This window comes from Bos taurus, chromosome 25 (assembly GCF_002263795.3).
Source record: "Bos taurus isolate L1 Dominette 01449 registration number 42190680 breed Hereford chromosome 25, ARS-UCD2.0, whole genome shotgun sequence".
Taxonomy (NCBI): domain Eukaryota; kingdom Metazoa; phylum Chordata; class Mammalia; order Artiodactyla; family Bovidae; genus Bos; species Bos taurus.
In genome coordinates, this window is record NC_037352.1 from 32,973,755 (window position 1) to 32,996,832 (window position 23,078).

The window sequence follows — 23,078 nt, forward strand, 5'->3', positions numbered from 1 at the left end:
GTGGCCGAGGGGCCTGGGCTCACGGACTTCTGCCACCCCCTACCAGGGGCCAGAGGGCTTCCCAGGTGGCGCTGGCGGTAAAGAACCCGCCTGCCAATGCAGGAGACGTAAGAGGTGCAGGCTCGATCCCTGGCTCGGGAAAATCCCCTGGAGAAGGAAATGGCAGCCCACTCCAGTATTCCCACCTGGAGGATCCCATGGACGGAGGAGCCTGGTGGGCTACAGTCTGTGCGTGTGTGTGCTAAGTCACTTCAGCTAGGTCCGACTCTTTGCAACCTTGTGGACTATGGCCTGCCAGGCTTCTATGTCCTTGGGATTCTCTAGGCAGGAATACTGGAGTGGGTTGCCCTGACCTCCTCCAGGGGATCTTCCCAACTCAGGGATCGAACCTGAATCTCCTACGTCTCTTGCATTGCATGCGGGTTCTTTACCATTAGTGCCACCTGGGAAGCCCAGGGGGCTAAGGTCCATGGGGTTGCAAAGAGTCAGACACGGCTGAAGCGACTAAGCATCCACGCACCAGGAGCCAGAAGGAAGCTCCGCCCCAGTAGCCACATCTGATTCTGCCCGAGGCAGGAAGGCAGAGTCGGGGTACAGTGAGCAGGGGCGCAGGGGCTCTGGGCATGTGCCCTGTATCTGGCAAAACTGTCTGCAGTGACACAGCCCACCACGCGTGACCAGTCCTCCCATCCCAGGCGGCCAGCCTGCCCACCAGGGCCTCCAGACCCCAACTCCTCTTGGCTTCCTTCTACTGACATCTAGACTCCAGCAGGGTTTCCCCACTCGCCCAGACCTCTGCTCCAGAGAGCCAAAGGCTGCAGGAGGGGAAGGAATAAAGCAAATGAGAAATAATGGGGGGCCCCTTAGGGATGGAGGGGACCTGCCTGAGGTCACCCAGGGAGCGTGGAGGTCACCACTGGGCCAGAGACCTGGCGGCAACCTGACATTTCCCGAGGGAGGCCAGGCCTGCTCATCCCTTCCCCTTCTCCTACTCCAGGGGAAAGACTTGGATGGCCAGGTAGCCTTCATTCAGTCATTCAACAAACACCCTCTGGGCTCCTGCTTTTGCTGGGTTCTGAAACTGCAGGCTAAGAACAGCAGAAAGTGCAGGCAGGTCCCGGATCCTGAAGAGCAACTGGGTGAAGCCACAGGGCACAGCGGTGCCCACAGGGGACCCTAACCCAACTCGGAGCTGGGGGCTTCCTGAAGCTGAGCCTCAGAGAGCAATGTTGTGCCCACCAGACAGAGGGGAGGGCCAGCCTGACAGGCGCAGCAGAGCAAAGGTGAGGAGGTGTGAAATGAAGCCGCAGTGAGTGGGAGAAGAGGAAGGGGGTCAGAAGGGCTAGAGGCGGGGTTGGTGGGCTGGGGTGGGGGCTGATGCCACGCCCAGGGTGACAGGGAACCCAAGAAGGGAGCGGAGGAAAGAGCTCTGTGGTCAGACCTGTGCTTTAGGAAGATGCCTGGCACAGGGCAGGTGGGGGCCGGCAGGGAGCTGGAGGCTAGGAGATCAGGGCAGGGATGGTGGTTCAAGGAAATGGGGCTGGGATGGGGGAGCCATGCCTGGGGATGCAGAATGGGGGAGAGCTGGGGGGTGAGGGGGGGAAGGCCCCACACCTTGAGGTTTTGCCCACGGCCTGCAGTGGCGGGAGCAGGGCCTCCTCAGCTGGGGATGGTGGGGCCGGGGGCTCCCACCCACCTGGGGGCCCCAAATGGAATGAGGAAGGATCTTACTATAAAGAACATCAAACACCTCCTCTACCATCTTCCGCAGAAGGTACACGTCCGAGCCATGTTCCAGGGCTGACCGTGGGACGTTCCGGCCGCCACCCTCACCCCGTGGCACCTTCTTGGGGTGCTCTGCCTCCGGCTCCTTCCACGGGGCCCCTCCTGCGGGACACAGAGCATGTGAGGCCGTGGTGAGTTCTCACCTCACCACCAGCCCAGTGAGCGGGGATGTCCCTGGCTTGGGTCGAGTCCTGCAGCTGGGCACGCAACACAGAGTGCCCACGGAGGAATGAAGGAAGGATTAATGAGTGAGTGAGGTCTGTCCCAGCCACCCTGCCTAGGGCCAGGCTGGTCAATTGAGTGCCCAGTGCCCAGCACAGGGCACTCATCCCTGCTTACCTCTAACTCACCGGCTGACCCTGGGTAAGTCCCTTCCCTCTCTGGGCCTCAGCCTGTGAGCTCTCAACCAGGAGACTAGCTGGCCTGGGGCAGAACTGGGGTTCAACGAATGTCCGGTCCAGCACCCCTTTCTGTCTTAACCAATCAAGGTCCTACCTCTCTGCTCTGCCAAATGGGGAGATGATGGGGACCCCAGCAGGAGGCTGAAGGGGGCTGTGAAGTGCTTCATGCCAGGCTGGGCCAGGGTGGGGGCCTGGGAGCGTGGGGAAGATGCTAGAAACTTCGTTGGAAAGAGAATGAGAGGAGGGCCCGGGGGCCCCCCCATCTCAGCTTGGAGTCTGCTCTCCTTGGGGACCTGTGAAGCTTGAAATAAACCAGCCAAGTTCCCGGCGCTATAAATAGCGGCTCTGCCTGGCTCTGGGAAGCCAGGTGCACCTTCCCCAGGCTCTGGGCTGGCTCCCAGGCTGGCCCACTAGGGCCACGGACCCCCGCCACTGCCCACCCTACCCAGGTCCAGGTCTCCTGCCCAAGCTTGGAGAGCAGACAGGTTCCGAGAGCCGGGTGGTGGAGGGGTTTGGCTGGGGAAGCAGCTGGACCCTAGTAAGGATACAATGGTGTGTCCCAGCACCGGGGGTCAGCCTTCCCAAAACTGGCTAATCCCAGAGTCCAGGACCCGGGGTGGGGTAATGAAAGGGCTACTAACAGCGAGGAAAACAATGGCTGGCGTTTATGGAGCATGAACTACGTGCCCAGCAGTTTTAGGTGCTCGCCATGTATTAATCCGTTTAATCCTCAGCTTGACCCAGGAGAGGGTAGCACCATGGTCCCCTTTCACAGATGAGGAGACTGAGGCCCAGCAGGTGGCAGAGCCGGGATGAGGCCCCAGGGCCCGCTCTTAGCCCCCAAGAGCTCTGAGTCCCCCAAACCATGGGCTTGCATGCCCACCTGGGCTCTAACCTCCCACAGAGGGGAAGCCAACCCCCTTCCTGGGGAGCTCATCGCCAAGCTGGGGCACCAGGCGTGCAGATGGAAGTTGTGGGCACAGGAGGAGTGCATGGAGTGGGCGGTGGGCAGCCACAGTCTGGGCGCTGGGGCGGAGGGGCATGGATGAGGCCGGGAGGGGTGTGAGTCTGAAGGCTGGGGGGGCGTCTGCCAGGCACAGGGGGGCGGGAAGGCCTGTCAGGAGAGGGGAACAGCAGGGATGGAGGCGGCGGTGAGCAGGGACACACACGGAGCCGGGGGTGTGTGCTTGGGCACCAGGGATGCGGGGAGGAGAGAACGCAGAGGCCCGGCCTGCTTCCAAGGAGCCCTGTAGGCCCAGGTAGCACTGAAGAGTTGGGGGCTTCAGAGTGACCCCTCTGGATCGGGGCTACTGGCTTACAGCTTGGAGGGCTCATCTCTTCTGGGAGCGACCAGGAGTCCTTGGTAGGGGTCCCAGGGGGTGCACAGAGGCTGCACCCCCCATTTAGAAAGGGTAGACCCCGCCTCCATCACCTGTCAGCTGCGTTTCACACCTCCCCCGGCCCGCGGTTATGCTCACTGCACCTCATGTTCTCATCTGTATATTGGGGACGACTGTCCCCTGGGCCTGCTGGGAACAGCAAAGAGCGCCAGCGCCCAGCCCTCTTCATCACTTCATCCGTAACTGCTCCCGTTTCTAGAGCGTTCCCTACGTGCTGGACGAGTCCTCAGTCACTTCATCCCCAGGGGCCTCCAGTAGGCGGCTCCAAGATTCTTTTACCGTGACGGGGTCAGCACCAGCCTCCCAGGGCTGACATCAGGATGAGGGAGTTAGTGCTTCAGGGGTGTTGCACGCAGCAGGCGCTCAATAATTATCAGCCAAGCACGTGGACTCAGTCCCCGCGTCAGGGATGCGCAGGAATGAGGCCACAGTGCTGGGCCTCAGTGTCCATTTCTGTCCCTCAGCGGATGGAGGTGGCCGCATCTGGACCGCCCAGGGTTGGGTCGGCTCATCTCTCTTGGCCGAGGGACTGTGGTGTGATTCCACCCCGAAAATGCCACGTTGGGAAGCCTGCACCCACCCTGCTTGCCCCGTGTCTCCCCCGACACAGGGCCGGCCACCTGGTGTTGCGCCAGGGACCCAGGGAGGTGCCAGCTCTCCTGTCCTTCAGGACTGCGGGCCCCGGCCCTCTGGAGCCCCGAGTACTCACGGCAGAACCTGAGGAAGTCTGACTGCAGCTCCTTGCGCGCGTTCAGGAACATTCTCCCCTTCTCGGTGCCGACCACGAAGGCGCTCTCATCATGCACAGCGACGCAGGCCACCTCGGCGTTCAGCTTGGAGAGCGCAGAGCACTGCGCAGGGAGCAGGGATGTGAGCCCAGGAAAGGGCCCCCCACTCCGGACACCCCCGGGGCCAGCTTTGGCGGGTGAGAGCTGAGGCCCCAGCTGCCCGAGATCCCCCCGGCAGCTCAACATCTTGGTTCTTATATGCTGCAGTGGGAATGAATGAATGACCCCCACAGAGCTTGGCCAAGGCCAGGGGAAGAGGACAAGGTTATGGTTCTGGAGGAGGACAAAGGCGCACAAGGTCTGTGTCCCACCCCCAGGCCTTCCTGTTCCTGGTGGGCTTCTGGCCTCAGGCCTGGTCCCAGATGAGGGGCCAGGATGAGAGGCCCCTGTCCTGGGCTCTAAGTCCCAGATGAGGAGGTGGGATGGGTCCTAGGAGAATCAAGGCTCGGACAGACTTAGGCTTTAATTCTGCACCAGCTTCTTCCTAAAAGTCATGCCCTCCTCTGGGCCTCAGTTTCTCAGTCTGTAAAATGGAGACAAACCGTCCAGCTCCCAGAGGTGCAATGGCCTTGTTCTGGGGACTCAATGGGGCCTGGCTGGTGGGAAAGAATCTCTAAATCAGGCCAGCCAGAGTAGGGATGAGGCAAAGAGGTTCTTTCTGCAGCCCCAGAGTTGAGACTGGTGGGCCGACGGCATAGGAAGTCCTAACATGGGGGCCCTGCAACCAAGACCGCCAGCATCTCAGGCCTCTGACCTACCTCACTGGGAAACCTGCCTGCAAAGCTCGTGGCATGCAGTATAGTCCGTCAGTCAGTTCAGTCGCTCCGTCGCGTCCGACTCTTTGCGACCCCATGGACTGCACCACGCCAGGCTTCCCTGTCATCACCAACTCCCGGAGCTTGCTCAAACTCATGTCCATTGAGTCGGTGGTGCCATCCAACCATCTCATCCTTGGTCATCCCCTTCTCCTTCTGCCCTCAATCTTTCCCAGCATCCAGGTCTTTTCCAATGAGTCAGTTCTTTGCATCAGATGGCCAAAGTACTGGAGCTTTAGCTTCAGCATCAGTCCCTCCAATGAATATTTAGGACTGATTTCCTTTAGGCATGAAGTCAGCATCTGATAAGTGCTGGTTTTTATCTGAGTTAGCGCTCTGTGGACAGTCAGAAGTCTGGCTTCTAATCACAATTCCGCTGCTAGGAATGTGATATAGGCCAGGTTCTACACTCTCTCTGGGCCATGATCATGCCTTGAGTGGCAGCTCTGGCCACGAGTCACCCTGGTAAGGAAGCTGGAGACATCTCAGGGCCAGCAAGACTGTCCCCTGGGGCAGGGATGGTGTTCATTTCCTCTCTCAAACCCTGCCGATCCTCTTCCCCGAGGCAACATGGTAAAACAAACAAACAAACAGATTCAGCTGTCTCCAAGGGGAGGAGCAACCCCACGTCCAAGGAGCTGTGGCTGCGTGGGAGCAGGAGGGCCTAGAGGAGCTACTCCACGTTCAAGGTCAGGAGGGGCGGCGGTGAGGAGACACCCCTCGTCCAAGGTAAGGAGCAGTGGCTGCGCTTTGCTGGAACAGCCATGAAGAGATACCCCACGTCTAAGGTAAGAGTTACCGAAGTAAGACGGTAGGTGTTGCAAGAGGGCATCAGAGGGCAGACACACTGAAACGATAATCATAGAAAACTAGTCAATCTAATCACACTAGAACCACAGCCTTGTCTAACTCAGTGAAACTAAGCCATGCCCGTGGGGCCACCCAAGACAGGTGGGTCATGGTGGAGAGGTCTGACAGAATGTGGTCCTCTGGAGAAGGGAATGGCAAACCACTTCAGTATTCTTGCCTTGAGAACCCCATGAACAGTATGAAAAGGCAAAATGATAGGATACAGAAAGAGGAATTCCCCAGGTCAGTAGGTGCCCAGTATGCTACTGGAGATCAGTGGAGAAATAACTCCAGAAAGAATGAAGGGATGGAGCCAAAGCAAAAACAATACCCAGCTGTGGATGTGACTGGTGATAGAAGCAAGGTCCAATGCTGTAAAGAGAAATATTGCATAGGAACCTGGAATGTCAGGTCCATGAATCAAGGCAAATTGGAAGTGGTCAAACAAGAGATGGCAAGAGTGAATGTCGACATTCTAGGAATCACCGAACTCAAATGGACTGGAATGGGTGAATTTAACTCAGATGACCATTATATCTACTACTGCGGGCAGGAATCCCTTAGAAGAAACGGAGTAGCCCTTGTACAGAACAAAAGAGTCCAAAATGCAGTACTTGGATGCAATCTCAAAAACGACAGAATGATCTCTGTTCGTTTCCAAGGCAAACCATTCAATATCACGGTAATCCAAGTCTATGCCTCAATCAGTAACGCTGAAGAAGCTGAAGTTGAATGGTTCCATGAAGACCTACAAGACCTTTTAGAACTAACACCCAAAAGAGATGTCTTTTTCATTATAGGGGACTGGAATGCAAAAGTAGGAAGTCAAGAAACACCTGGAGTAACAGGCAAATTTGGCCTTGGAATACGGAATGAAGCAGGGCAAAGGCTAATAGAGTTTTGCCAAAAGAACGCACTGGTAATAGCAAACACTCTCTTCCAACAACACAAGAGAAGACTCTACATATGGACATCACCAGATGGTCAACACCGAAATCAGATGGATTATATTCTTTGCAGCCAAAGATGGAGAAGCTCTATACAGTTAGCAAAAACAAGACCAGGAGCTGACTGTGGCTCAGATCATGAGCTCCTTATCGCTAAATTCAGACTTAAATCGAAGAAAGTAGGGAAAACCACTAGACCATTCAGGTATGACCTAAATCAAATCCCTTATTATTATACAGTGGAAGTGAGAAATAGATTTAAGGGACTAGATCTGATAGATAGAGTGTCTGATGAACTATGGACTGAGGTTCATGATATTGTACAGAAGACAGGGATCAAGACCATCCTCTTGGAAAAGAAATGCAAAAAAGCAAAATGGCTGTCTGGGGAGGCCTTACAAATAGCTGTGAAAAGAAGAGAAGCAAAAAGCAAAAGAGAAAAGGAAAGATATAAGCATCTGAATGCAGAGTTCCAAAGAATAGCAAGAAGAGATAAGAAAGCCTTCCTCAGTGATCAATGCAAAGAAATAGAGGAAAATAACAGAATGGGAAAGACTAGAGATCTCTTCAAGAAAATTAGAGATACCAAGGGAACATTTCATGCAAAGATGGGCTCGATAAAGGACAGAAATGGTATGGACCTAACAGGAGCAGAAGATATTAAAAAGAGGTGGCAGGAATACACAGAAGAACTGTACAAAAAAGAGCTTCACGACCCAGATAATCACGATGGTGTGATCACTGACCTAGAGCCAGACATCCTGGAATGTGAAGTCAAGTGGGCCTTAGAAAGCATCTCTACAAAAAAAAAAAAAAAGAAAGCATCTCTACGAACAAAGCTAGTGGAGGTGATGGAATTCCAGTGGAGCTATTTCAAATCCTGAAAGATGATGCTGTGAAAGTGCTGCACTCAATATGCCAGAAAATTTGGAAAACTCAGCAGTGGCCACAGGACTGGAAAAGGTCAGTTTTCATTCCAATCCCAAAAAAAGGCAATGCCAAAGAATGCTCAAACTACTGCACAATTGTACTCATCTCACATGCTAGTAAAGTAATGCTCAAAATTCTCCAAGCTAGGCTTCAGCAATATGTGAACCGTGAACTTCCTGATGTTCAAGCTGGTTTTAGAAAAGGCAGAGGAACCAGAGATCAAATTGCCAATATCCACTGGATCATCAAAAAAGCAAGAGAGTTCCAGAAAAACATCTATTTCTGCTTTATTGACTATGCCAAAGCCTTTGACTGTGTGGATCACAATAAAGTGTGGAAAATTCTGAAAGAGATGGGAATACCAGACCACCTGACCTGCCTCTTGAGAAACCTATATACAGGTCAGGAAGCAACAGTTAGAACTGGCCATGGAACAACAGACTGGTTCCAAATAGGAAAAGGAGTACGTCAAGGCTGTATATTGTCACCCTGCTTATTTAACTTATATGCAGAGTACATCATGAGAAACACTGGGCTGGAAGAAGCACAAGCTGGAATCAAGATTGCCGGGATAAATATCAATAACCTCAGAATATGCAGATGACAGCACCCTTATGGCAGAAAGTGAAGAGGAACTAAAAAGCCTCTTGATGAAAGTGAAAGAGGAGAGTGAAAAAATTGGCTTAAAGCTCAACATTCAGAAAATGAAGATCATGGCATCTGGTCCCATCACTTCATGGGAAATAGATGGGGAAACAGTGGAAGCAGTGTCAGACTTTATTTTTTGGGGCTCCAAAATCACTGCAGATGGTGACTGCAGCCATGAAATTAAAAGACGCTTCCTCCTTGGAAGGAAAGTTATGACCAACCTAGATAGCATATTCAAAAGCAGAGACATTACTTTGCCAACAAAGGTCCATCTAGTCAAGGCTATGGTTTTTCCTGTGGTCATGTATGGATGTGAGAGTTGGACTGTGAAGAAGGCTGAGCACCAAAGAATTGATGCTTTTGAACTGTGGTGTTGGAGAAGACTCTTGAGAGTCCCCTGGACTGCAAGGAGATCCAACCAGTCCATTCTGAAGGAGACCAGCCCTGGGATTTCTTTGGAAGGAATGATGCTAAAGCTGAAACTCCAGTAGTTTGGCCACCTCGTGAGAAGAGTTGACTCCTTGGAAAAGACTGATGCTGGGAGGGATTGGGGGCAAGAGGAGAAGGGGACGACAGAGGATGAGATGGATGGATGGCATCACCAACTCGATGGACGTGAGTCTGAGTGAACTCCGGGAGCTGGTGATGGACAGGGAAGCCTGGCGTGCTGCGATTCATGGGGTCGCAAAGAGTCGGACACGACTGAGCGACTGAACTGAACTGAACGGAACTGAAGGGGAGGCCACCAGGGCTGGAGGTGAGCCTCTGCTATGTGGTCACGTCAACAGCCGAAGAAGCTAAGGTCACAGCAGGGAGTGGATTTGCCCAGAGGCACAGAGAATGGGGGTCACAAGGAAGCTTCTGGAAAAGGATCGCAGACTGGATGCGGGGAGGTGATGAGCAGACAGCACTTTGCCCCCTCTCCCCCTCCACTGAAGACTCCCGAGGACCCGGCCCAAGGCCTGGAGGGTGCCAGCAGAGCTAAGACAGTGTCAATCAAGTGCTGCTGTCATCCACGACGGTCCCTCAGGACACCTGTAAAGGCCTCGTTGCAAGGCCTGGGGGAGCCCGGGGGAGTCTGTCCTGGTCATGGCACGAGGACAGAGGGCCATCAATTCCTCCAGGGAGCCTCTGAAACACTCTCCACAGCAGCACTGCCAGCCGTACTCAGTCATGTCCCACTCTTTGCGACCCTATGGACTGTAGCCCGCCAGGCTCCTCTGTCCATGGGATTCTCCAGGCAAGAATACCGCAGCAGGTTGCCATTCCCTTCTCCAGGGGATCTTTCCAACCCAGGTCTCCTGCACTGCAGGTGGATTCTTTGCTGCTGAGCCATCGGAGATGGTCCCCTAGAATTTCTGCAGTGACGGAGATGTTCTATTTCTACACTGTCTGATAACATGACCACTAGCCACATGTGGCCCCCCAAGCTCCAGAAACGATGCTTTGTGTAACGGAATCACTGAAATAGTTTATCTGGTTATTCATAAACATTTATTTGGCTGCTCCAGGTCTTAGCTACGGCACAAGGGATCTGTGATCTTGGCTGCAGCGTGTGGGATCTTTAGTTCCCTGACCAGGGATCGAACCTGGGCGCCCTGCATTGGGAGCATAGAGTCCTATCCACTGGACCACTAGGGAAGCCCCAGGGAGGGAGACCTGTGACCATCCCAGGGATGGGACTTGAACTCTGAGAGGTGACGAAACGAAGACAAGGGGTGAGGGGACGAGGGCTGAGGTTTCACAGGCTTGCTCTCATGCTGGTGAGGGCAGAGGCCTTGGGACAGGCGGGGGACACTGAGGCCTTGATCGGCGGGGCTCCTGTGAGCACCAGAGTTACGAAGGCCAGCTGTCCCACTGCCCCTAGGGCACTCACCATGGAATCTAAGGCAGACACGAGGCTGGTGATGATCTCGTCTTTGCGCGTGAAGGCGGAGGTCCAGCGGTCAGGCCCGCAGCCGTTGGCGGGGATGTCACAGCGCTTTCCCAGCAAGGCCATGGTCGCCTGGATGGAGGAGGAGCGGGGAGCAGGCGGAGGTGGGTGGGGCGGGGCACATGTAGCGTCTGTCCCCACCATAATCCGCCGAGCCCCAGAGACCACCTCCACCTCCCAGGTGGGACGAGTCAAGGACTGGTCTCCTCCTCCCCCAAGGGTCTTCCATGCATGAAGGACTCTGAGCTCTAAAGGCCTGGAGCCACTGCAGCCTGCACAGAGCATTACAGGTGTGCAGCGGAGTAACTGAGGGCCTGTCTCTCCAAGTCTGCACCCCGGAGCCAAGCCCAGTGTCACGAGCAGTCTGCCTGGCAGGCCCTAAATGCCAGCTCTCCCCCCACACACTGCTCTGGCATGGCCCTCCCTTGCTCACACACCCTCCATAGCTCCCTACTGCCCACACTAGCTCTCGACTCCTCAGCTCGGTATTCCAGGTTCCAGACTTGTCCCTTGCCCCAGCTCCTCCTTATACCCCCATGCTCTGAGTCCTCTAAAAGTCACCATCCCCCAGACATATGACCACCCTTTATGGGTCCTCAGCTGTCACAGGTTCTATTCTCCGAATACCCTCCCTGGCCCCTTCGGCATTTACTGACTGCTTTCTTAGCTTTAAAAGAAAACAATTTTTATTTTTAGTATTTGGCCACACTGCACAGCATGGCGGGGGTGGGGGTGGGGGTGTGTGTGTCTTAGATCTCCAACCAGGGATTGAACCCCTGTCCCCTGAATTGGAAGGCAGAGTTTTAACCACTGGACCATCAGGAAAACCCCTGCCGCCTTAGCTTTCAATTGTCACCTCTGCTGGGAAGGCTCCCTGGACTGCCCCCTCTCCTACCCTTTCCTTCGCAGGACGGGTCAGGCACCACTGGCCTCCCCTCTGTCCCTGACCGACCCCATCACAGTTCCCAGGGGCAAGGCTGCTGCTGCCCCAAGGCTGGGAGCTGCAGTCTACTTCCTGGTTGTCAGGACTGAGTCTCAGGGGTGCAGAGAGATACAGAGGGCAGAGGCCCCTTCATCCCAGACGAGGTTTCCCCAAGACAGGACTTTGCCCCTTGTCATGAGACTCCCGGAGGACAGAGCTGGGGCGCCCTCAGATCAGGGCCCCGTATCGGGGCTGCGCCTGGTGGGGACAGGCCTGCTGGCCCTACATCACCCGGCCGGGCCAGGGCCCCACATCACCCGGCCGGGCCAGGGCCCCACTGGATAACAAACGTCAGCCTCCCCTGCCCCCTGCCGCGATCCATCCTGCCCCTCCCTTTCCTGACCCCAGGAATCAGGTCCAGGGATCCCTCCTCCAAAATGCCCCAGTGCCAGCATCTTCCTATTGGCGACCTGCCCCCTCGCCAGTCCAAGCAAAGGAGAGGGCAGAGAGCAGAGAGCAGAGACAGGGACCTTCGATCCCCTCCCCAGGCTCAGGCCTTCTAGTGCTCTGTACAGAGGCCCCAGGTGGCCAGTTCTGGCCAGGGAGCAGGGAGCAGAGCTGCAAGCGTCAGAGGGATTCTGTGAGTCCTGCCCGCTTGGCTTCCTGGCGGGGAAGGAGTCTGTGCACAAAACTGGGGCCGGGGGTTGGAGAGCCCTGGCAGTGACAGCTGGGCCTGCTGCCTTGGTGCTAAGTCCAGAGTGTCTTCTGCCACCAGAGCTGCCCCCCACCAGACCATAAACTCTATGAGGGCAGGGACTGCTCGGCCAATTCCCGCTGCACCCCAAGGGCCCAGCTCAGCGTGGTCCAAACCACAGGCTGCGGCCTCTTAGTGGGTCATGAAATCGATGACACAGAACAGCAGATATCAGAGCCTGTCACACGTGACGTGGTGAGACGTGTCCAACTTCAGTGACGGAAACATTCAAAGGAATCAGGGATGCGCTAGAGCTTTTCTCATGAAATTAAAAGACGCTTGCTCCTTGGAAGAAAAGCTCTGACAAACCTAGACACCATATTAAAAAGCAGAGACATCACTTTGCTGACAGAGGTCCCTACAGTCAAAGCTATGGTTTTTCCAGTACTCATGTACAGATGTGAGAGCTGGACCATAAAGAAGGCTGAGTGCTGAAGAATGGATGCTTTTGAATTATGGTGTTGGAGAAGACTCTTGAGAGTCCCTTGGACTACAAAGAGATCAAACCAGTCCATCCTAAAGGAAAGCAACCCTGAATATTCATTGGAAGCACTGATGCTGAAGCTGAAGCTCCAATACTCTGGCCACCTGATGCGAAGAGCCAACTCACTGGAAAAGATCCTGATGCTGGGAAAGACTGAAGGCAGGAAGAGAAAGCGGTGACAGCGGATGAGATGGTTGGATGTCATCAACTCAATGGACTTGAGTTTGAGAAAACTCTGGGAGAAAGTGAAGGACGGGGAAGCCTGGCGTGCTGCAGTCCATGGGGGTCACAAAGAGTCAGACAGGACTTAGTGATGGAACAACAAGAGCTTGGCTCTGGACGCTGTCCTGGCCCAAGCTGGCTGCTTAGTTGTACACAAATATTAATTTTAATAACTGGCCAGGTCGGCAGTTGCCCCAAGTGAGTATGGGTTCACTTATAAATGTTTTAAAATGTATTTATTCTCCTAGGTTGTCTTACCTAAGGGGGGGGGGAAATCCACAATTACAGTCAAATGTTTTAATACCCCATTCTCAGTAACTTTGATAACAAGCAGACAGGAAAGCTATGGAACACCTGAAATACACTATCAACCATCTTTTTTTTTTGGCCGCATGGCATGTAGGATCTTAGTTCCCCAAGCAGGGATCACACTCACACCCCTCGCAGCAGATGCGAGGCATCTTAACCACTGGACAAGTTCTTGCCTTATTTTTCAATAAAAGCTTGAAACTGGCAGCATTAAGGGATGCTGAGGGTTATGCCGGGCCCTGGATAGGACATGGGAATGGTCGCAAAAGCAACCAGGGGCTTTCTGCGACACGAAGCCTAATCGTGGGGGTGTTGCGAGAGCAGCTGAGAGGCTGGCCTGTCTGGGGTGCATGGAGCCTTGCCCCCTCCTCTCAGCCACCCCCCTGCCCTCCCCAGTCCCTTGAGCCACTTCCAGAAAGGCCTCAGGCTGCCAGCCTCCCAGCTGCTGGGGCGCAAATCAAATCAGGGCAAAGCAGGAGGCACCAGACAGTGCTCCAGGCCTGGCCTCCGGGTCGCCCCAGACGGCTGCCGGCTCCTTCCGGCAAAGGTCCTAATCCGTTTAGGAAGGAGCCAGGGACTTAGGGAAGGAGGAGGGGAGTGTGGAGGGGGCTGGGCTGTGGGCCGTCCCCTGATTCCTTGTCCATCGTGCTCCCAGGACAGAGAAGATCCTCCTGAGCCCCTGAGAGGGGCAGGTTCCTGCGGCTTGAGCTGCTGCTAGTGGAAGAGGCGGGGTCCAGAGTGCTGGAACGGGCCAGGAGCTATGAGCTGGGAATCATGCATATGTGGTGAGACCCAGGCCTGGGGCTGCCAGGACCACACGGGGTCAACCACCTAGACCCCCTATTTTCTCATGTGCAAGATGGGAAAAGTGAAAGTGAAGTCGCTCAGTCGTGTCCCACTCTTTGTGACCCCATGGATTGTAGCCCGCCAGGCTCCTCCGTCCATGGGATTCTCCAGGCAAGAATACTGGAGTGGGTTGCCATTCCCTTCTCCAGGGGATCTTCCCGACCCAGGGATCGAACCCAGGTCTCCTGCATTGCAGGCAAAACTCTTTACCGTCTGAGCCACCAGGGAATCCCAATGTAAGGTATAAAGTGAGAAATGTGTCAGGTGGGGCTACTTCTAATCTGAAAATGAGGCAGAAGAAAACCACCCAATAAGACCAACAGACTGCACAGAACAGAGAGCATGAATATGCTAGCTGAGCAGGAGGCAAGTGACTCAGAAAGTACAGGAGACGGTCCCTGGGGGGAACGGATGGGAGGCCACCGCCTGAGCCACGACACAGGTCACACGCCAGCGAGGATGGGGACAGGGTGAGGCTGGGGCAGCTAAGCGCTGCTCTATGTCACCCAGAAGTGACATCACGGGTGACCGGCTCCCAACCTGGGGCACAAGTAGCAACGAAGCCCTGAGTGACAAGGGACTTCCACTCACGCCCCAGTTCCTCGGGGACAAGGTCAGCGGGGGCCGAGAGCATCCCACCGCAAACATTTCTGCCAAGGGCACCAGGGCCACACACCTGGCTTCCCCACCCTCCGGGTGCTGCCGGCTGAGGGTCCAAGGCCCTCTCCCCGCCCCTGTCCCACTCCCTCCCTGGCCGGGAGGCAATCTCTCCCTTGAAAGGGAAAGTCGCTCAGTCCGGTCTGACTCTTTGCAGCCCCATGGACTACAGAGTCCATGGAATTCTCCAGGCCAGAATACTGGAGTGGGCAGCCTTTCCCTTCTCCAGGGGAGCTTCCCAACCCAGGGATCGAACCCAGGCCTCCCACACTGCAGGCAGATTCTTTACCAGCTAAGTCAACAGGGAAGCCCAAGAATACTGGGGTGGGTAGCTTATACCATCTCCAGCAGATCTTCCCAATCTAGGAATCGAACCCGGGTCTCCCACATCGCAGGCGGATTCTTTACCAGCTGAACTATCAGGGAAGCCCATTCCCTTGTTGCTCGACTGGTAAAGAGCGGTAATTACAGAAAAGTCGCTCAGTTGTGTCCGACTCTTTGCAACCCCATGGACAGTAGCCTACCAGGCTCCTTCATCCATGGTATTTTCCAGGCAAGAATACTGGAGTGGGTTGCCATTTCCTTCTCCAGGCAACTGGTAAAGAGTCCCCTGGAAAGGGATAGGCTACCCACTCCAGTATTCTGGCCTAGAGAATCCCATGGACTGTGTAGTCCATGGGGTCGCAAAGAGTGGGACGTGACTGAGCGACTTTCACTTTCTTTCGGCTTACACATCATCTATTCGCTGGTGCTTCTCCACCTCTCTCCCTCCTCTCCTGGGATGCTGCCTCCTCCACGTCAACTGTTCAGTGCCCAACAAGCAATCCAAACACAACACGGCCCACATTCCCCACTCAGATCCTCTCCTCTCCCGCCATCAGCTCAGGTGCAGGAGGACCGAGGGACCTCATCCCCGGGTCCCACCTCTCTCACCCCTGAAACAATCCGGGGTGGGGGGGAGTCCCATGAGCTCAGCTCCAGAACGCACCCAGGTCTGCCCACTTCTCGCCACCTCCCCATCCAGGCTGCCCTCCTCGCTCACCCACTCCGTGGCAATGGCCTCTCACGGGTCTCTCTGACCTCCTCCTGCCCCCACGGGCTCCCTGCAAACAGCAGCCACATCATCTCACGTGGCTTCCCGTAAGAAGCTTCCAGGGGGTTCCCACCGCTGGCAGGAGGTCGCCTCCCCGAGCGGTAGGCCCATGGGCCCAGGCCTATCTGCCCCTTTCCTTGGCGCTCCAGCCCCACTGTACTGGGCTCCAGCGCCACCCTCTTTCCCTTGCCCAGACACACCGTGTGCGCCCCTCGGGGGCCGTGGAGTCGGCTCCTCTGGAAGAGAAGGTTCTGGCAGGTCTCTATCTTCTCCCGTTGCCCCCTTCACTCCATCAGCTCCCTGACCCGGCAGCCACATGGCAGCCCACCCCCATCTCTTCATTCATTTCCTTCATAGTGTCTGAAGCGACCTGCTCATGTGCTTCCTGCCAGATTTCCCCAACTGGAATTCAGCTCCGGGAGACCAGAGGGTGTCTGCTTTACTGTATTTTCACTGCCTCAAACGCCTGCTTGAGTTTTCAAGGACACTCAACGAATATTAGGGGAGTTAGGGACTTCCCTAGCTCCAGGGTCCAGGGTTTAGGACTCTGAGCTCCCACTACATGAGTTCGATCCCCAGCTGGGGAACTAAGATCCAGCAAAGTGCACGGGGTAATAATAAATGTGATGGTCAGCCACTTCGGCTGGGAGCCAGGATGTTCAAAAGCTATTGTCTGGCAATGACGGGTTTGCCTGGCTCCCAACAGGTAATCTGAGGGATTGCAATTTTGAACGTATTTGGATCACGGAGGAGGAACGGTCCCGGAACTGAAAGTGAGGGATCCAACAGGTGTCCTGTACAGGTGCTCCTGCAAGTGCGGTCCCAGGACTGGCAGCATCAGCACCACCTCAAAGCTTGTCAGAACATCCAGAGTGGCGCATCTGCACATGAGCATCCTTCCTTGCTACATCATCCTTCCATCACAGAGACTCGCCTAAGGCCCCAGTCAGTGGGTAGTGAGGATGAGGTCTGTCCATCTGTCTCTCTGACCCCAAACCTGGTCCTTTCCCCTCGACGTGCGCCGTGAGGACTGTACTGCTCACACCTGCCAGGATGCAGGAAGCAGGAAGATCACCTGATGAAATCGACAGCTGATGCTCAGCCAGACTGACCAACTCGCCCTGGTTTGCCTGGGACTGTCCTGGTTTTAGCACAGAATCCCCTTAGTCCCAGGCAGAGCAGTCTCCCCAGGACACAGGCATCAGGAGGACCAAGAGCCCAGACACCCCTCTTGGCCACTGAGAACAAGGACAGACACCAAATAAGGCACACAAAGCCACAGACAATAGGTCCTGCCTTTGGATCCAAAATACCCAATTTCACCTAGAGACGAGAGATGGTCTTGGGAGCTCCTCGGGGAGGGGGACAAAAGGGGGGTCTCCCAGAGGAGCGGGGCGCTGCTTCATCCAGGAGATCACAGCAGCGGGGAGGAAGCCACTCTCCTGATGTGCTTGAAGGGCACACGGGTAGCAGACAGGTCAACCTTTGGGGCTTTTATGAAGCCCCTAAGAGCAGATTGGGCTTCCCTGGTGGCTCAGCAGTAAAGAATCCACTTGCCAATGCAGGAGATTTGGGTTCAATCCCTGGGTGGGGAAAGGAGAAGGACATGGCAGCCCACTCCCGTATTCTTGCCTGGAAAACGTCATGGACAGAGGAGCCTGGCGGGCTACAGTCCACGGGGAGACAACAGAAGGTGGAGTTGGGGGAGGTGGAGGGCAGACCCTGGGTCTCTGGTCTGCAGGGACACTGCTGTGTGACACTGTCCCCGTCACCCAGCTTCCCAGCCTTGCTCTGCCCACCTGTGAGTGAGGAGGGCAGGCAGCCCAGCTGCCACCCACACCTGCCAGTCCAGCTTCCTAGGCCCCGCCCCCCAGAAGCCCCGGGGGTCTGCCTTGAACTCAGGACACTGTACGTTTCAGCGTCCCAAGGATTCTGACAGGCAATCGGGTATTGGGCCTGGATAATCTCCAGGGAAGTTTCCAAGCATCTTGGCTTTTCCTGCCCGCTGCCCGCCTCCCACACTTGCTCGGGATTCCTGGCCCAGACAGTGGCAGCTTTGCTGGCCGCCGACAGCTGGAGGCCTGCCCGGTGTCAGAGCCAAAGCTTAGCTGAGTGCTGTGTCCATGGCTGAGTCACGGCTGCCCTGATTCAAGGCAGACTTGCCCCTGGGAGGGAGGCCCCCACGGGAGCTGGGCCCAGAAAGACCACTCTGTCCGGCACAGGGGCTAGGATGAGGGCAAGGAGACGGCACTTTGGCAGGGGTTTCCAGTCCTAAAGGCCCCACACTGGGCGCTCAGGGCCAGCTGGAAGGCTGGGGGTGGGGGGCTGTTCTTGAACTTGTCCTTACTGCTGTGCATGGCCTGGGTGCTTGGGAAGACCTCACTCTGATGGGAACCGGACCTTCTCCAGCAACGGGTGGCCCCTTTGTCCAGGGGTTCAACACCCCAATACATTGGCCACCTGATGCGAAGAGCATATTCATTTGAAAAGACCCTGATGCTGGGAAAGATTGAGGACAGGAGGAGAAGGGGACAACAGAGGATGAGATAGTTGGATGGCATCACCGACTCAATGCCCATGAGTTTGGGTAAACTCCGGGAGTTGGTGATGGACAGGGAGCCCTGGCGTGCTGCAGTTCATGGGGTCGCAAAGAGTCGGACACGACTGAGCGGCTGAACTGAACTGAACCCTCCTTGCCCTGCTTCCCCCTCCAGCTCCCTCCTCCTCTCTTTGTCCACCTCCCTTGGGAGTGCCCGTTTACCAGCATGCTGACAGCTATGACCTCTATCCCTGGAGTGTAACAGGGCCCATTCTTTCTTAAATTAGCCACTTTTAAAACATCTTATTTATTTTTGGCTGTGCTGGGTCTTCATTGCTATGTAGGCTTTTCTGTAGATGCAGCGAGCAGGGGTTACTGTCTGATTGCGGTGCCTGGGCTTTTTACTTCAGTGGCTCCTCTTTGCTGCGGAGCACGGGCACTAGGGTGCACGGGCTTCGGTATTTGTGCCATGTGGGCTCCTTAGTTGCGGTTCCCGGGGTTTAGAGCACAGGCTCACTAGCTGTGGCACGTTGGGCTCAGTTGCTCCGAGGCATGTGGGATCTTCCTGGACCAGGGATCGAACCTGTGTCTCTGGCACTGGCAGGTGGATTCTTTACTGCTGAGCCACCAGGGAAGCCCTTTAATATTTATTTATTTGGCTGTGCCAGGTCTTGGTTTGGGCATGGTGGGATCTTTAGTTGTGGCGTCTAATTCCCTGACCGGGGATTGAACCCGGGCCCCCTGTATTAGAAGCATGGAGTCTTAGCTACAGGACTACTAGGGAAGTCCCCTGGGCCCATCTTAAAGGTGGAAGAAAACCAAGCCCCCGAGGGATGACATTTTTGCTCAAAGTGAGTGGTGAAGTCAGGATGAGATTCGGGACATCTGACACACATCTTTCTGTGCCTCCCTGGGGCGAGACCCCTAACTCAGAGGAACCCCAGGCACAGGGACAGCCCAGCTGGGTGGCTGGCTGATGAGACCGGTGGGCTGGCCCTGCCCCTGGCTGGAGGCAGGCAGGCGGGAACCAGGTCAGGGCTTATGAACTTGACTGCAGGAGCCCGGGTGCCAGTCCTCCATGCCATGAGGGACCTGAGGCACCAGCAGGGGACACACAGAGGGGGCCAGAGTCAGGGCAGGGGGTGCCCTGGGGGGAGGGGGAGAACCACAGGGCTGCTTCTCAGGTCCCAGGACTGGGTTAGACCCCAAAGCACTTAATTCTGACAACCATCCTCATTTTTATTTTCCCCTTTTCTTTTTTTCTCAGTCCTTATACTATTTTCATCTTTTTTGGAACTTTTTAGTTTGTATTGGGGTATATGCTAAGTCACTTCAGTTGTGTCTGACTCTTTGCGACACTACGGACTGAAGCCCACCAGGCTCCTCTGTCCATGAAGATTCTCCAGGCACGAATACTTGAGTGAGTAGCCATTCCCTCCTCCAGAGGATCTTTCCAATCCGGGGACTGAACCCGTCTGTTACGTCTCTAGCACTGGCAGACGGGTTCTTTACCACTAGCATCACTTGCGAAGCCCATATTAGGGAACAGCTGATTAACAATGCTGTGATAGTTTCAGGTCAAAGGTGAAGGGACTCAGCCACACACACACATGGATCCATTCTCCCCCAAAGGGGAAGCCAGTAAAGCACCCGCCTGCTATGCAGGAGACCTGTGTTTGATCAGGAAGATCCCCTGGAAAAGGGAATGGCTACCCACTCCAGTATTCTTGCCTGGAGAATTCCATGGACAGAGGAGCCTGGTGGGCGACAGTCCGTGGGGTTGCAGAGTCAGACACGACTGAGCAACTGAGCACACACACATTCTCCCCCAAACCCACCTCCCATCCAGGCTGCCGTGTACACCGAGCAGAGTTCCCTGCGCTCTACAGAAGGTCCTTGTTGGTGATCCACTCTAAATACAGCAGTATAACCGTCCTCATTCCACAGAGGAGGATTTCAAGGCTTGAGCGTCCCAAAGCCAGGATGCAGCAAAGCCAGGGCCTGAGTCCAGATCACGCCAGCTAAGCCCGGTTCCTTCCACCCCACGACTGAGCCTTCAACTCACTTCCCCCTGGAGCAGTGAAAAAGATCGGTGGCCTTGGCTGGCTGGCAGAGGGGGGCCCACCCGGCACCCTGCTTCCTTATCTGTGAGACCCCAGCACAGGCGCAGGTGAGGAGACATCTGAGAGGACGATCTGTTTCTCCTTCCTGGGCTTGCAGGAAGACAGCTTGTCCCCAGAACCCAGGGCCACTTTGGCGGAGGCCATCCCTGGCCAGTGGCCCAACTGGGAATCCCCAGACCTTCAAAGTCACCCCAGAGGTTGAAAAGTGTGTCCTTAAAAGGGTGGAGGTGAGTGAGCATCTGTGTTCGAAAGGGGATGGGTTAAAAGAAAAGAGAGAGAGAGAGAGTGTGTGTATGTAACACACACAGAACAAGAGTAGCCCCCAGCCAGAGTGAGACCAAGAGGCTGGACCCCACCAGGCTGGGGACGGTCACCTGTCCCTCTGGCTTAGGAGTGAACCAAGATACAAACGCCACCGGCCCTCCTGCAAACAGCCTGTCTGGGGCGCTGATGAGCGACGAGCCACCCACGGGCTGGGTGTGCAGCAGCCGAAGCCCTCCTCCCACATGCCTACATGTCCGGGTCCCCCCATATCAGGGGCACATGTGGTGGGCGCCCCCCTTCCCTTCCATACACAGTTGTTAAACTCCGAGGGCTACATTGGGTGCTCGGCGGCCACGCAGCGAAGCCACAGTGGGAGAGAACAGAGAGCATACCCACCCAGCCATCAGTTGGGACGCAGTACCCAGGCAGTGCACTCTTGGGGAATCAGGGGCAGCCTGCAGCAGCATGACAGAAGCTGGAGGGCTGGCTACCTGCGGGGAGGCCCCAGGGGAGATGCTTCCTGGCCCTCCCTTCACCCCCATTCATTTACTCCACAGCTCCTAGAAACACCTCCCTGTTGGCCCAGACAACAGGGTTTGACACGAGGAAAAAAGGACTATCTCTCTTTCATTTAAATACTTTCTGTTTGTTTAGCCTTTGGGGAGTCAGGGTTTCCAAACAAGGTTTCCCTGAGTTGATGCCTGTTGAAAGGATTTTGAAGGGTGAGTAGGAGTTCTCTGAGAACTCTGGATAGACGGTATTTTCACTTTTGTGGAGAGAGGCAGAGGCAGGAAGCTTGGCTTGGAGATATACAACCCTCATTCTATGAGTCAGGGGAAGTGTTTGGGATTGGTTGGTTTGTTCATTTATTTGGCTGCGCCGGGTTTTAACTGCAGCATGCAGGATCTTTTTAGTTGTGGCATGCAAACTCTCAGGGGTGGCATGTGGGATTTAGTGCTCTGACCAGCAATCGAACCTGGGCCCCCCACACTGGAAGCACAGTCTTAGCACTGCACCACCGGGGAAGTCCCCCCAACTATCTTTTGACCATAATTGCAGGAGAAACTCCAAACAAGAGCCATCTTGCTGAGTCTAGTCAAAACCCACATTGTGTGAAACTAAGATGAGAAATGACTGTTGCTTGATATTATTGCTAAGTTTGCGGCTATTTGTTATGCAGTGACAGGTAACTGACACGCCCGAGGGCAGAGTATGAAGCTCTAGGTGCATCCGCAGGGGGCAGCTGTTTGGGAGAATGAATAGAACTTGAATATATACTTAGAATGTCCACAGGCATGTGGACAAGGCCACGCCAGTGTGGGGCAGAGCTGAGCTGGGAGGAGAAGAGAGGTTGCTGGGAATTTCCACCCCCTCCTTCTTCCTGCTGCTGCTGCTAAGTCACTTCAGTTGTGTCCGACTCTGTGCGACCCCATAGAAGGCAGCCCACCAAGCTCCCCCGTCCCTGGGATTCTCCAGGCAAGAACACTGGAGTGGGTTGCCATTTCCTTCTCCAGTGCATGAAAGTGAAAAGTGAAAGTTAAGTCGCTCAGTCGTGTCCGACTCCTTCTTCCTAGTTGGTATATATTACCAGAGAGTCCTTCTATAAGAATGGCTGCTCAAATTTGCCCTTAAGGACCTGTGGTAGGTCCCCAAAACAGTCATGTCTGAAGCCTGAAATGTCACTTTATATGGAAAAATCATTTTTTGCAGATATGATTAAGTTAATGACCTTGAGATGCAGGGATTATCCCGGATTATCTGGGTGGGCCCTAAATGCCATTACATGTAAACTTTTTTTAAATTAATTTGAAAAATATTTATTTATTTATTTAATTTGGCTGCTCCAGAGCTTAGTTGCAGCACGAAGGATCTTTTTGTTTTTAGTTTGGGCGTGGAGGATAGTTTATAGTTAAAGTTGCTCAGTCATGTCCGATTCTTTGTGACCCCATCGACTATAGCCCACCAGGCTCCTCTGTCCATGGGATTCTCAGAGTAAGAATACTGGAGTGGGTAGCCATTCCCCTCTCCAGGGGATCTTCCCCACTGAGGGGTGGAACCTGGGTCTCCTGCATTGTAGGCAGATTCCTCACCGTCTGAGCTACCAGGGAAGACCTAAGATCTTACAGTTGCAGCACTCGAAATCTTAGTTGAAGCGTATGGGATCTACTTCCCTGACCAGGGATCGAACCCAGGCACCCTGTGTTGGTAGCGTGGAGTCTTAGCCACTGGACCACCAGGGAAGTCCCCATGTATCTCGACACAGAGACATAAGGAGGTGTGACAAACACAGAAGGTCACATGAAGACAAAGCAGAGAGATGGGAAGATGCTGGCCTTGAGGACCAGAGTGATGTGGCCACAAGCTGTGAC

General features: G+C 55.0%; 1 protein-coding gene across 11 annotated transcripts in view; it reads right to left on the reverse strand.

The window, feature by feature from the left end:
• The window catches only part of GTF2IRD1 (GTF2I repeat domain containing 1), a 117,966-nt gene that overhangs the window by 68,684 nt on the left and 26,204 nt on the right, over nt 1–23,078 (reverse strand). For 8 of the 11 annotated variants that reach the window (XM_024984741.2, XM_024984740.2, XM_024984738.2 and 5 more), the window contains 3 exons: nt 10,440–10,568; nt 4,296–4,437; nt 1,732–1,887 (listed from right to left, as the gene is read on the reverse strand). In XM_024984741.2, coding sequence (XP_024840509.1) covers nt 1,732–1,887; nt 4,296–4,437; nt 10,440–10,562 — 421 coding nt within the window. In that variant the 5' untranslated portion in view covers nt 10,563–10,568. Of the gene's footprint in view, nt 1–1,731; nt 1,888–4,295; nt 4,438–5,132; nt 5,809–10,439; nt 10,569–23,078 lie in introns of those variants that run through there. The other 3 variants (NM_001191468.3, XM_010819509.4, XM_059881224.1) reach the window with 3 other exon arrangements.